The following is a 14,940-nucleotide window of genomic DNA, read 5'->3' on the forward strand; positions in this document are numbered from 1 at the left end:
CCCCACCAACCACGTCGGATTTGTCAATTTCATATCTCCCTACTTGCCTCATTATTTGTACAATCATTATTCCTTATCATTGTTACAGTCAATTGATTGAGTAGTTGTGATTAGATTGTCAATGAACATTGATTGAGACTCATTTTAATATTGAAGTGAACCAGATATGTGGTGTTCCCTACGATCACCTCTACTGATATTTGATTGTGCATTGGCATTTTCAACCATGTTTGGGAGTGAACAAAAACTCTAAAGAGTTTTATAATGAACAAAACATCAAAACCCATCACCAAAGACTTGAAACCATGACCATAATGTGTATATGTATGATGACCACATCAATATTTACCTAAGCATGCAAAACCAAAGGCAAGGGTTTCATATTGTGATTCATCATAACTTACTATCTTGTTTAGATTCTATGCCTAATATTGACAACACAAATGGATTAGTCTTTAATACCTCTTAAAACCTACAATTTGCCTTGCAAATAAGGAAATGTGTGACACATAGAACATTTGCAAAGAAGTAGACCTAAAAATTCCTTATTCTCATCGTATACTAATTTTAATTATTAATCCATGCACACACCCCAAAGAGCATTTTTGTTCTTTTAGTACTAGTTTTGGAGATGGTATAATCAATGTTTACCAAGGGAAAGTTGCCAAACCATGCATGTACATTAATAAATTTACAAAGGTATGTGTGTTATTCTCAAACCTACCAAACATACTTAATCAAAACCCAATCATATGAAATTTATAATATATTAATAGAGCACATAATTGAAGGGTATTAAAATACATAGAAAAGTGTCTGGTTATTTGTAACATCTATTGAATAGCACTTCTAAGTTTCTAACCATGATTAATAATTAATGTTTGAACCCATTTTTTTACATAAATCGCATTGTGTGCACACCCACTTTCCTCTTTGAACCATAACTAACAAATTAGCTTCTAACTAATCATCCTATTTACAAAACCGATTTCCTAATCATTGCCTAAGATATCATTACGTTATGAGACTTAATTCTCATGCAATTAGGTGTCTCTAACTTTGGTCAAGCATATTTTGAAAATAAGCATATTCTGGTAAATTTTGAAAAATGAGGGAGCAATACTAAAGCCTAGTTATGTGTCTGGCCATAGCATTCTGAATCATCATGCATAATGGAGTCAGCCTTACTAATTATAACATGAAAATGAACCTATAACCTCTTTCATTCTAATTATTTGCTGCCAACGCAAATGATTCTTGAAGCCAGTTATTGCAAAACCTGAAAACCTACGATTCAATTCAACCAATCAAAAAGCTTTGTCAGTTTGTATCATTAGGATTATCGAATGGTGTATTCATTACCAAACGGATATACATAACTCTTGTTCTAAATTTCCCAGCTTTGCAGTCAGATCTATACAAAGGTACAAGCGAACAGTACAGAATTACTTCTGTTGGAATTTAGTTGGGGATCAACCATTGTTCTTATTCTTCATACTTTACATATCTCCACGAAACATGGTTCACAAGAAGAATCTATAAATGGCAGTGTAATGACATCATGATCGGACATTTGCAAGGCGTGCTCGTAATGTTTCTAGTTCTTCTTCATCATCGGCTCCTTCTGCGATGGGCTCTTCCTGGAATTCCACCATATTCATATCCATTCATTGTTAATAGAATGTGTTCAGTTCCATCTCAATCAATTAAAATGAAGTTGGCAGATATGCACCTGTTCTTGCTCTGTAGTTGATGGTGGCTTCACTCTCTCCCTTCGTGATGTTGCAGGTAGTTGAGCTATCGTTTCACCTGCTACTTCAGACAAGACCTTATCCACTTCCTCTTCGATTTCATCTTCTATATCATCTGTGTCGAGGACTGAGTCTAATGTCTCAGCAACAAATTCTTCCATTACTCCTGCCTTCAAATTACAGTGTTTATCAAAACCCATTTGATATCTTACAGTTGGCTAATCATAATAAAATAAAATCATTCAATCCTTCCGAAGGACCAAACAAGATTAATTAAAGTGAGTTAAAATAAATGTTCATTAACATTGTCTAAACATAATTCTCAATTAAATCACATTAGTACCTTTGTCATTTCTTTGGTGAACTCCTGCATTGTAGCTGACATTTCAGGAACCTTCATCAGACCATTCACAAGCTTCATTACCTCAGAACTCTTGGATAAATGTCCTACTACCCTTGAAGTTGCTGCAATCATGCCGTGCTATTGTTGGGAATATTGATAATAAAATGTGCACCATCTCATACTCACAACTACATTCACTTCTCTTACCAACAGTTTCACCAAGGTGCATGGAAATTGAGTTTAGCTGTGCTCTATTCTCATAGAGTCGCGTGATGACTCGCTTTGATCTCACAATTTCTTTAGCTAAAGACTGCCATCCAAAGAAATCTTTATTACAGAACTTCCCACTTTCTAAAAAGATTTCAAGTAAAAGAAAACATCAGCAATATGAACTTGATCTGACTTCAATAATATATGTTTTAGTGCAATAAACCAAAACCCATGAAAATAAAAAGGATAAATTGTTCTTTAATCAACATTCATTTTGCCATTTCCTTCAAGAGGGAAGTGGAAAATAGAGGAAAAAGCAAAGAGTGAAAGTAAGTGTTACAGAGAGCCCTCAGACCCAGCCAATCCAGAAACAAACCAAAGGAATACCTTCAGTTAGATTCTTCTAAGGAAACGATGTTTGCATAAATCCATAACATACTCAGGGTTCATCCATACATATTCTGGTTCTAAAGGACAAAAACGTTCATACAGCCAAAAAAATTCCAGTACTACTGGGGATTATGTATCATGGTAAAAAGATGATACATTGTAATTGCTTCAAATTTTTATTTATATTGATTATGAAACCACATGTATCCAGGAGTTATATGGTCTGGGACAAAAAGCTAAGGCATCAGAGAGAGAATACAAAATTTTTGATGCAAGCAACATCTTTGTTAAGAAGACAAAGAGAAACATCAACCGTGTTTGAAGAGGTAATTTTTTGTCTATAAACTTTGGTGACCTATTATCACCAGCCCATCAGCATTCCCATATGATCTGCAACACGGTGTCTCCTGAAGGGGGACTATTTTGACTATCCATTTATTGATATTATCAATGTTATGTTCCTCTTCTACAAGAGACATTCACTTTGAACTGGTTTCTGAGACAGACAAGGTATGACAAATGTTGCATATCGTGTTCAGAATAAAATGTAGAGTTGAAGTACATAATACACATTACCTCGGTGCTACAGACGAACACCTGCATGTGGAGCCATCACAAGCTGTATAGTGAGCAAGTTTGTTGCGCCCATTTGCATTAGCATGTGTGAGCATAAGTGATGGGGCTCAAGGGGATTGGTGACGTGTAAAAGATAAAGCATAAAGAATCAGATAGGGTTTCCATCTAGTGGCGAACAAGACTCATCCATGCACAATGTAGCCCACCTGTAAAAGAGGAGTAGCCACGCTCTAGCAAGTATATGGTTGGGTGAAGTACCCTTCCTCAGCAATGAGTTTGGCATTAAAACTTCCAAAACCTGTTTTCTCTAATTCTCTTATTCCCCTATTTCAATACATCCTCCTCCTCTTCACATAGACATAAACGTTGCTTCTGATGAAGATGACTCACTTTGGATGATGTATCTTCTCCAAAGGAAAAAAAATTGTTTATTCATGGTTCTACTCCACTGTTTCTTCATCAGATGTACAAGTGCTTCCAGCACGGCAGGATCTAACAAAATTAGATGCTTTAACAGCAAATCTTTGACAGGGTGGTGCAATTTTTTAAGTTCACTTTCATGCTTCACATTAAATCCACTCCTGTAAGGCCAAACTCAGTGGAAGATGTAGAACTGAATTCATTGAATGCAAAAAAACGGAGTCCAGATTTTCTTTACCATGTCAATTAACAATAGGGTCTGTTTTCATGCGCCATAGAAGACAGTGCCACACCATACGTCACAACTCATTCACTCGATAGACAAACTGGCTGAAACTAATTGGGACCACTAAAGAAATCTCACCGATTACTCTCAGATTACACCCAGCCAGTTAACCAACCTCTTGTAGCAAACTCATAAATTCCAGACTTTCCTTTCACTCTAGTTTCCCACACAAGTTCTCTCACTATCACGAGACTATTACTATTTATTTTCAGCAGTTTCCCACGAGGCTTTTCACCCTCTCGTATATTGTGTATTGTCTATGCCATTTTGAGCAATAATACAACTTCAGTTACTTCTTTGTTGGGTTAGGGTTGATAATTTATCGTCACTCATAAAGTTGTTAATTTCTGGGACGATTCATTTCTTTCCCGTGAGTTTCATTGTATATTTGTATTCTCGTTAGATTCAATAGCCTACCTCCTTCAATATTATATCAGTTTCTACTATAATCCTAAATATCCAGGAATCAAACCGCCCAATATTAAAAGAAGAACATATTAAAAGCTTCCCTTCTCGTATCATCATTCATTAAACCACAAAAGATCAAAGGGAACAAAGTAAAAAACAAGAAGCATCTCTGTCTTACATCATCATGCATCAAACAGTCAGAGAGTCAATATAAGAGAATGCTAACTTAAAAAAACACAGCCAAGCGAAATGAACCAACCTTTGCAGAAACCATATCGTTTCGCTTTACAGACTCTTTAATGGCCTTTCTCACGCCTTTCTCTTCACGTTCAATATCTGAAATTCACATGAAAAAGAGAAACTATGAGGGAGAAAGAAGCATTCCAAGGGATTATGTTCAGATCTGATATTCAGAATAATAAGAAGAAACTTACCACGAACTTGCCGTTCAACGTTACGAGCTTCTTGTCGCAGCTTTCGCTGCCATTCGCGAAGCTGCTGCTGTGGATTAGGCTTAGGACGAAGCATGTTCTTCATCGCCTCCATCGCTGATCCTTCTCTGTTTCTTTCTTTCTTCTTCTCGGATGCACACAGGGAAGTAAACAATCTGACTCATTTGCTAACCATGGTTGACATTAAACCCTGGTTAACCATGATCAAAAGCGTGAACCCTGGTTAGATTTTAACCCTGCCCCACTTTACATTTCTATTTGGAGAATTTGTCAAAATGTCCCAATTTCGACCATTTTTGGAAGATGATGACTATCGTGTGTATTTTAAAACGTCACGCGATGAATTGAATCGGTTTCCTTCGGCCAGTTCGATCACCAATTTAAGACGCAAAAAAATCATTTTCCATAACAATCACGATATCTATGATACATGTCTTGAAAAAAAAATCATTTTCCATAACTCGATGGTGGTAGTGGTGGTGGTGCTCTCATGCAAAAAGTTTTTTATTTGGGTGGTGGTGCTAGAATGATGTTGAAACTAGGCACAGAAAGTCATTGTGTTCCCTTCCTTTTTGTTGATTGAGAATAATAAATGGTCTAGTAATTTCTCAATAGTTTAAGGTATTTTGACAAATACAAAAGTAAAGTTTGTATTTCGACAAATTGGTCGTAATGAAATGATAGTATTATCAACCCTAATTGTTTGGGAAGAAATTTATTAATGACTAGTCTAACTTATCAAGGGAGACACATCATAATCTCAACAACAATGGAGTGTTGAGTATATAAGTTCAACATTACTGTCCTTGTGCCGCTTCTTAGGCATTGGCCCTAAAAGCTTGATCGAAATATATAAGTGATAGCACATGAGCTTAAACTAGGGAGGTTCAATTATTAGAAACCGAATATCAATTTACAACAAATAACAAATGTTGGTAATGTGGTCACATAACACATCAAGCATCCTATTGAGATGCACTTTGAAATGGGAATGAATTCTCTTTGTCACATTTTTATTTGGATACAAAATAACTAGCTATGCAAAAAGTCCCAACTCTATATAGATATTCCTTACGCCTAATACCTATCAAGGTACAACCCCATTCCACACATGGCATTGTCCTACATTCCCATGTGGCTATGGCCATAGGCAATCGTGATAGATACTAATTCTCATAATCATGCGAATTGTAGAAAGAATACTAAGTAAGTTGGGTTCACACATGGGAACATTGTTGTCGCACTTGAGGATTTGCAAATGTTGTGTGTGATATTGTGAGATTATGTCCTTCAAGAATATCATATAAGAGTCGCAATTGCAAACAATTTATGGCTTTGTACATTCAATAAACACATTAGCCAAGTCAGTGTACAAATGTAGAAAGGCAAGCTAAACGACCTAGTATTATGGCATTAATGTCTAGATTTCAAAGTCCATGAGAATGTATATTGCAACACAATAGGCATTAAGTTTGTCTCGCAATGTAGTTATTCTTTCGTACTTTTGTATGTATATTGCAACACAATAGGCATCGTTTCAAATAGAAATTTACTTTAGTGTGTACACGAATAAAATTCTAAGGACAAATTTTAGTGATTATTTTTCTTTTTTAAACACCATATCAAGGAACTACCTCTTTCATTGGAATAAGTCTTCCTTATGAAAATAACATGAGGTTTTGATATGGATATTTTATTTTTCCCATGTAGTTTTTTGAAGATCAATCACAAGAAGAATGCATAACTATTATGTAACATTATTTCCTCATATTTTTCAATTCATCATTTTAACACAAATACTTTTAGGATGACCTTAAGAATACATTATCCCATGGGAGAACATTTAGCGACCATGTTAGATAGAAGGTGTAGTAATTAGAGCCACATAATTCAAACTGGTTGTGAATCATTACAATTTGATTCAAACACATTCTTGCATGTTTGCAGAACAAGGGCAAAACACCCGAATAACCATGGCCATGAATCACACTAATTCATATAAGGTCATTGTTTAAGATGTGGGAGTGATTTTGTGGGAGTGATTGCAAAATTACAACGAATTTCAAATTTCTATGTGGATGTTTAAAAACAATTCTCTTTTTTTTTCCCTCTTTCTGATTGTTGAGCATTGGCATTTGAGGAAATAAAGAAGATTGAAGGGAAAATTTTCCATAGTCCCATAGGTGGCAAATCAAGATCCATAAACCAAGCCTACCACCTTCCTCCCCTATGAGAACCCATGTCACTTAACTCTCAATTATTTGGAAATACCTCGGCTAACAACTCGGTAATTTTTGTTTTCATACATCTACTACATTCAATCATTACACAAAAAGATGCGAACAAGAGAATAATAGAATAAGAAGGGAGAAAACGAGGACAATTTATAAAATGAAGCAGTAACGCCAAAAATTCTCTCAAATTCAATCAAGGCCCATCTAATCACATGCTAAATTTGTTTTTAGTTCTCTTATTCGTTTCAATGATCTTAGTAGGCATAAAGATTAGAAGCACAATGAAAAATTTGAAGTATCGAGCCAATAAGATGATGTGCTAAACAAGTAAGGCCAACCAAAACCCAAGACATTCGGTTGGACAATCCAATATTTATCGAGACTCAGATGCCAACACTAGTCCCATTTCATTAGATCGAGTCAACATAGTTTATGTCTCATATGTTTAACTTAGTAAATCTATGTGCAAACGAGTCATCACCTCCGCTCCTTCAGCATCACGACGAAGATAAGTTTTAATTGTAAGGAAAAAGTGAAAAGAACGAGAGAAACTCCAACAAGACATAAAGAAAAAGTTCAACTAAAAGGGGTAGAATTGATATTACCCATTTGTTCGAAAAGGGCATCCTTTAGATATTCGTAAAAGTGTGAGAAAACAGAGAAGAAAGCAGGGTAGTTGAAGAAGAACACAGAGAGGAGAAGAGATGAGGAGACAGAGGAGCGATGATAGGTCACCACCTCCATCTCTCCTCTCACGAGCCGTAAATCGTGTCTTTGATTTCATTCGTCTGGCAGAGTTCGAGATCCTCTTTGTTCTCTTCCTCCTCATCGTTTACATCCTCTTCAAAGATCTGGTAAGCAAACTCTCCGTCTAAGATTATCCTGATTTTTATTGCTAAGCTATTGTAAGAACTTGTTTTTTTTTTTGAAGTTTTGTTTCCAGAGGTAAAAGGTCGGATGTAAATTTTTAGGGTTAGGTTTTTTACTGTACACCATTGTAATGTTGAAGAACCGGATAGTTTTTTGCGTTGAGTGATTCTCTTTCGAACCAGGGTTATTTATGATTTGATTTTAAGAGTTAAAATTATGGAAATCATGTCGACATGTTTGGCTTTTTCCTAATTCAAATCCAAATATTTGTTATGTATTTGGAGGTTTTTTTCCATTAATTTAGTTTAATCTCAGCAAGGCTTAAAATTTTCCATTAGTTTGATTTATTTTCGAAAATTGTCGTTTGATCTAGTTTCCCTTTAGATACTTTAAGGTAGAAAAGACCTAAACGCTCCTGTACGATATTCTAATGATAATCCTTGTCCATTGATGATGATGATGGCGGTGTTTGTTGATGATGAAACTGCTCATGTTTTTTTACACAGGATTTTTTTTCCTATCCATCATGAATGGTTTAGGTTCATCTATGTGTATGACAGGGGAATGATGAATTCCTTCTTTAATGGCATTAGAGATCTTGACATCCCACCCCCTCAAAGAAACAACGAACATTTAACTAGCATAATGATCTTGAAAACAAGTTTTTCTTTCTTTCTTGCCTTTGTTTTTGTAGTAAATTCATCTGATTCAAAGAAAACCTTACAACATAACTTGTTACAGACTTCTCGGCCAGAATACAATCAGCTTCTTGTGAAGGACAAAAGCCAGGGTGGCCGCTTTTCTACTTGAGCTGTTAGGGTTTATGTTTTCTCTTCAAGAAACTCTAATAATATCGTGAAAGCATAAGTTAATGTTCAATTCGAAGAATTGTCATCTCTTGCTTGGGACTGTTCATGTGACCAGGGGACTGCTTTATTTTCAGTCACAATGATAAGAGATGGGATTTTGCCTGCATAAAACAAACCTTTATTCTTCTTAAAATCCCAACAGCAGAAGTTGAGAGAACATTATCATATGTCTGTGTAAGCTTCCTCCAATGAAATGTAAACTTGATGTGGTATATACTGTGCTTGTATCAATGCATTCATGATTGTGGTGTAACCTTGATTGGCCATGAACTAGCAATAATTGCTAAAATGGGAATGTTATTAATGTTTAATCAAGAACTTCTTATGCTCTTTGCTATAAATTTTGACTAAAGTTTTGTATCGAGCTTTGATTTAATTTAAAGAGATCAATAAGATGTGTAGAACACAAGGTTTTGACATTGCCATGAAATAAAATTAATTGGTGGTCTGAGGAGGAATTTGAGGGTATTGTCTAGTTAGAAATGGTTGCAACATAGAGGATAATGTTTCATTCATATGGTATAGGATGGCCTTGCCAAGGAATGGCTTGGCCTCTTCGATGTAATACAATAACATAAAATCAACGAAACATAGAAAAACTATAATGAAGAATGAATCGTTTAGAGATTGTGAGTATTTTACAAAATTCCCAAACATTGAAATGAACTTATTGAAATGTTTCATTGCAAGTGTAGATCCTACATCTCCTAGCTTGGATATGTTGTGCACAATACAATATATTGACTATTATTTGCTCTCTTGTAATGTATTCACCTAGAAATAAAGTATAGATTTGCAAACCCTCATGTGCTTTGGCATTAGATAAGTTTTGATAAGCTTGATAATATTATCTCTACAATGCACTTGTTACCCATAATGGATCCCAATATGCTATTTATTTAGGAACAAATACCAAATCTTTTGTGATAGGGATCGTCTTAATCCAAGACGGGAAGCCCAATTGCCTTGGAAAGTGAAAGGTTGAGTATAAACCCACAAAATGATCTACATGTGATTAGTAGGAGTTATTTGGTATTATCCATGCTCTAAAACAAGTTAACAATAGTGCCATAAAATGTATGGATCTACATGTGAAGTTTTGTTTGATCATGAACACATGAAATGATTTGTGAATAGAATGAACTCAAAGGGCAAAATATGTAGATGGGTGCAAACATTATTGATGAAGAAGTGCTCGTTAATATTAGAGTAATGATTGTACGAGGGTATACTAGGGGGGGGGGGAGGAAGAAGAGTGAAATATCATCACATAGTTTCTTTATTTCCCAAATGTTTCTAGGTTGACCAAGATGGAATACTTGAATATACATCTAACAATTTCTTTTTGGGTAAAACAAATGAATTTACCATAGAATTGCCAAATATCACATACAATTAAGGGATTGTAAAGGAAATGTTAGGTTTGTATTTATGAAATAGGTAGAATTGCCAAATATATTAAAAGAGTTATCTTCAACTTAAACTACTACATTGACCGATTAGTACAAAACTCAAATTTTCATCATAGAGTAATCAATAATTGAACATTGTCACTATCTTAAGTTTTAACATCATCGCTGACAAATCATCTTTGTAACTACAGTTTTTTATGGTAACGTACAATTACATGCGTAATCCCATGATATAGCTTATCAGCCACAAATGACCAGTTCTAGATACCATGCATGTCGTTTACTAGACTCATCGGAGGAAAATAAAGGGCATTTTGGGAAATTTAAAAAAATGCAGGGGTAGTTTCGAAATTATCTGAAGGCAGCGAAGAGGGGTATTTTGGTAAATCTCTGAAAATGATACACCGAGGGAGTGTCAGAGATGAACATCTGTAGCAGGTCCTTCGCCAGAGCTATGTGCTTATCACTACAGAAGTGCAGGCCGTGAGACGCTTTCTCGGTTTATTGGGTTCCGGGTGCCCTTACAAAAGGAACAAGGTTCCACAGCTCGGAGAGAAACCCTACTTTTTTTCCTCCGAGCAAGAGAGGGTTAGTTCATGCAAATCATCTCAAGCTAAGACAAACAAACTAGAGAAAATTAGTTCACGATGGGCGCCAGAAAAGAATAGAAATGTATTGTTAGTTTATGATGATGAATTTGATGAACAGGACAATAAACTCAGGAATGATCTCGATGCAGGTAATTGTTTCTTCACATGCTTAACTCGATTCTTTATTTTCTTAAGAACCTAGGGTTGATGGTAATATTGATGAATGATGAATGATGGTGATGGACGACACAAGGGCATGATGGTGAGTGTTGACGAGTCATCAATGCACGACCATAACAATTGACAAAGGATGACATGATGATCGATGGATGATGAATGATGCATGGCAGATGTATGATGAATGATGGCATGATGCATGATGAATGTCGAATGAGAGATAAATTGTGATGAATGAGGCATGATGGCATGATCAAGAAGAATCTTAGATATCTGCGTATAATGTGTTTGGAGATATAGCCTCTTTATATATGTATGGGTATACCATAGGTTGAATAAGATGTTGGTGGTGAGGATATTTTTATTCTGGGCATTTTAAGAATATTTGTTTCAGTTTGCAGAATCAATCAAGTGTGAAGAAGAAGATGAGGATGATGCTGTTACTGATGATGTATTGGAAGAAGAAGGTGAAGGAATTGGTGATGTTCAGGTATATTTTATTGTTCCTTCGACCCCTTTCTACAGTATAAAGATAGAAAAACCAGTGACAAAGAATGCTCTTGACATGTAGCATGGAATACCTGTATTTATTGATAGCAAGATCCTATAACTTCAATTGAAAAAGAAAAAGCTTCGTTTTGAAGGGAATGTCTACATAATAAAGCTTGGAGGGATGGTGACAGAACTGAGAGGAATATTTATCAGTTAATTTACGAAATGTATTTTATTGAAGAGAATCACACTGACAAGAGATTTTAAGTTATACCACCCCAGTTATTGTAATTGAACCTTATTTAATATTGATTTTTTTAGGTATTTATCTACAGACACATGCATCATACCAGCACATTGTATTAAAGTTTAAAAAAAACAATAGAAACTCAGAAGAGAGTAGTTTTACGTAAGTAATCTTCTCATAATATACTATAGTTGGGCTTAAAAAGCTTCTTATTGCTGCCATGAAGTTTAGATCCAGATCTCCCATTACTTTTGTAATGCAAGATGATGTATTGAAATCTTCATTACCACCTAATTCATATGTTTTGAGAAACAAACAAAATGCTTCGAGATTTGACCCAGTGTTTGAGTATATTAATTCGGGAGGACTCAGTGAAACTGATTTTTCTTAGAGGTATGTGAAACTGATTTATGTTTCTTGTTTGAAATAGTGCAAAATCTCCAGAGATTTTTGTTATTTGTTAACTTGTTTTCTGTATATTTGCTCATTCAACCCATTTATGAAATACAAAATATTCACCAGGTTTGGCACATTGTAAATGGTTTGCCAGTTTGGTGATGGACGAATTGGGTATGGGGTGAACTTAGAACAGAAACTGTGGGGAGAAAGGGTTCTCATAATTGCAACGGAAGTTTTGGAGGAATTCGGAAGCAATTTCTCCGTATATATTCAAGGCTTCTGGAAAAGGTTGTCTCTATGTGCGTCTTGACAAGTTTTTGAATAGTTAGTAATACAGCCTAATATCTCATATAATTTGCCAAGTAATATGAAAGGATTGATAGAATGTCAAAAGTGTACATATTATCAAAACTCCTTCGTTGGACTTGTTTTCACATTGTTTGCAGGCATTATCGCAAGGAATGCATTTTACTGATGAATTCCCTAGGTTTATTATTATGTCTGAAGTTTGAACATTAGTTGTCTAGATTGTGTCACCAGAGATGCCATCCACTCGTGGATCGATCAATTACCCGTTGACTCCTACAGTATATGTATGCTCATAACATCTGGACTATCCCTTTTTGCTATGATAAAAGGGAGTGAAAGAGGCTTGAAAGGCAACACCAGTTAGTTGATTGATGCTCTCTCTCTCTCTCTCTCTCTCTCTCTCTCTCTCTCTCTCTATATATATATATATATATATATATATATATATAGACCAGTTAGTTGATTGATGCTCTCTCTCTCTCTCTCTATATATATATATATGTATGTATGTATGTATGTATGTATATATATATATATATATAATCTAATGCTCTTGGTTCCTTATAGGTATGGATCCCCGACAATGATAGAGATTAAAAGCTTTTCCCATATAGATATATATGGGAAACATCTGGAAGAGGGAGTGCAAGACGGTACTCTTCCGAGCAATTTGGCATTGGAGGTAGTGCATGCATTCTTGCCTCGTGTACACAGCAAATGTTACCAAACTCTTTCAATATTTGTATTAATAGACAAGTCATCCTTGTGTTAGGTTTCCTCTCCTAGAGCGGAAAGAGTCGTGGAGGTCCCAGAGCAACTTGAAAGGTTCAAAGACCTTCCGATGCTTGTGAGATATGTGGAAGAAACAAATGACACCTCTGGTTGTGAGGTATTGAAAGACAAGGTTTTAACACTAGAGTCATTTGAAGTTGAATCAGATATATTGGTATGGAAGCTCGCAAATGTTAGGATGAATAGAGAATAAGCTGGCAAAGGCCGGGGATTGACCCGAAAATAAAAGGAATGGAGGGCTGAACTTCCCTTATCATCTTTGCACTTGGTGCATCTTTATATGTATGTTTGAACTCAGTAAACTACCAAAGAAATCAAATTAGTTCGTAACGCTTATTTCCAATAAGTGATCTGCGCCCTAAATATGTGGCTGATTACCATTTGTAGGAAAATTGAATCCTTCACTTGTGGGAAAATATAAGCATGCGTAAGATGCCAGTTATATGATATTTTCTCTATTGTAAAAGAAATAATAGAGAGGGAGGGAGACAACATTTGCCAGTTATATTCAGATAGTTAATTGGACCTCATGTAGCAACAATAAAGACAAATCATGTCTCTCTCATGCTCTTTCTTACATAGAGAAATAACAATGATCATGACTTACATTTCTTTACGGTGTTGCTTCTTTGCATGTTTGTCTATGTTTGTGAGGATTGATAGAGTCTATGTATGGATCCAAAAAATTATGAGGGATTTACCAAAGTTAGTTCACTTAGTTTGCCTTATTATTGCTTTCTTGCTAGCACAAGACATTGATTTTGAATACGATCATTCATCACTTTAGAAGATTATAAATACATCACAAAGTTCCTAAAATTATAGTAGGATTAAAGTAGAACCCAAGAAAAGCTATTATAGACACATCGAACAACTCTAATATTTTATCAAGAATTGTTGTCTACCTTTGTATTTCTAGTACGCAATTGTTTAATCTACATTTAAAAAGTCACATCTAATACAATTATGACAACATAGATATCATCCAAATCTCGATGGAGCAAGTTGTTGAACCACTTTTGTATCACCTTGGTTTCCAATGGCAACCAATGTTTTTCTTTGATAAACCACTTTGCTCCAAACAAGGCCTAGTTTAGATTGTGTATGGATATGGAAATCCATCATGATGTGACGTAAAACATTAGACAAGACAAGTGTTGGCTTATGATATCCACTTGTGCAAGTTAAAGAATTAAAACCTTTTGCTCCAATAATTTATGGTTCAAATTGAGTATCCGGATGAAATCCAACATAGTGTGGTACATTGAACAATTTTGTCAATATCGGAAAGAGGGTGTACGACAACACACCAACTCGATCAATTGCGAACGACCCTTTCAATTGATCACATAACTTGAAAGCCTACCGTTAATGTTAATGCTGATGGCAATTCATCACTGTGATTACTTTTCTTGGTGACGAAATAGAGAATATATTTTTTTTATTTTTCGTGTTACGTTGGAATATCCTTGTAATGATTCCATTCATTCAATGATTTGTACAACTTGAAACTCTCTTAGGTGGAAGAATTCCTATTTTCCTTTGTTTGAATATCCAGGTAATGATTTCCATATATCTTCTATGTTGTTATGTGTGTGACAGACAACATGCATGTTTTGGCATGTGCCTTAAAGATGCCTTTTCAAGCATTAAATGACCCCTTGCAAAATCATTCCCCACAAAGAAAGATTGTGATTAAAAAGCTTGCAACCC

At 35.3% G+C, this 14,940-nt stretch overlaps 2 protein-coding genes across 2 annotated transcripts; one reads left to right on the forward strand and one right to left on the reverse strand.

The window, feature by feature from the left end:
- Nucleotides 1–1,199: 1,199 nt before the first annotated feature.
- LOC147864594 (vacuolar protein sorting-associated protein 24 homolog 1-like) lies at nucleotides 1,200–4,975 on the reverse strand. Its single transcript, XM_087318714.1, has 6 exons — nucleotides 4,819–4,975; nucleotides 4,644–4,720; nucleotides 2,302–2,404; nucleotides 2,095–2,216; nucleotides 1,733–1,921; nucleotides 1,200–1,640 (listed from the first exon to the last, which is right to left on the reverse strand). The coding sequence occupies exons 1-6, from the start codon at nucleotides 4,928–4,930 to the stop codon at nucleotides 1,560–1,562; spliced, it is 684 nt and encodes a 227-aa protein (XP_087174840.1). The 5' UTR covers nucleotides 4,931–4,975; the 3' UTR covers nucleotides 1,200–1,559.
- Nucleotides 4,976–7,698: 2,723 nt separating this feature from the next.
- On the forward strand, nucleotides 7,699–9,023 carry LOC147864595 (uncharacterized). Its single transcript, XM_087317644.1, has 2 exons — nucleotides 7,699–7,924; nucleotides 8,682–9,023. Exons 1-2 carry the CDS (start codon nucleotides 7,775–7,777, stop codon nucleotides 8,748–8,750), a joined length of 219 nt encoding a protein of 72 aa, XP_087173770.1. The 5' UTR covers nucleotides 7,699–7,774; the 3' UTR covers nucleotides 8,751–9,023.
- The last annotated feature ends 5,917 nt before the right edge of the window (nucleotides 9,024–14,940 follow it).

The sequence above is a fragment of the Azolla caroliniana genome, unplaced genomic scaffold (assembly GCF_043228905.1).
Source record: "Azolla caroliniana isolate FFs.n. ecotype wild unplaced genomic scaffold, voAzoCaro1.0.p SCAF_4, whole genome shotgun sequence".
In the NCBI taxonomy this organism is placed as follows: Eukaryota; Viridiplantae; Streptophyta; class Polypodiopsida; order Salviniales; family Salviniaceae; genus Azolla; species Azolla caroliniana.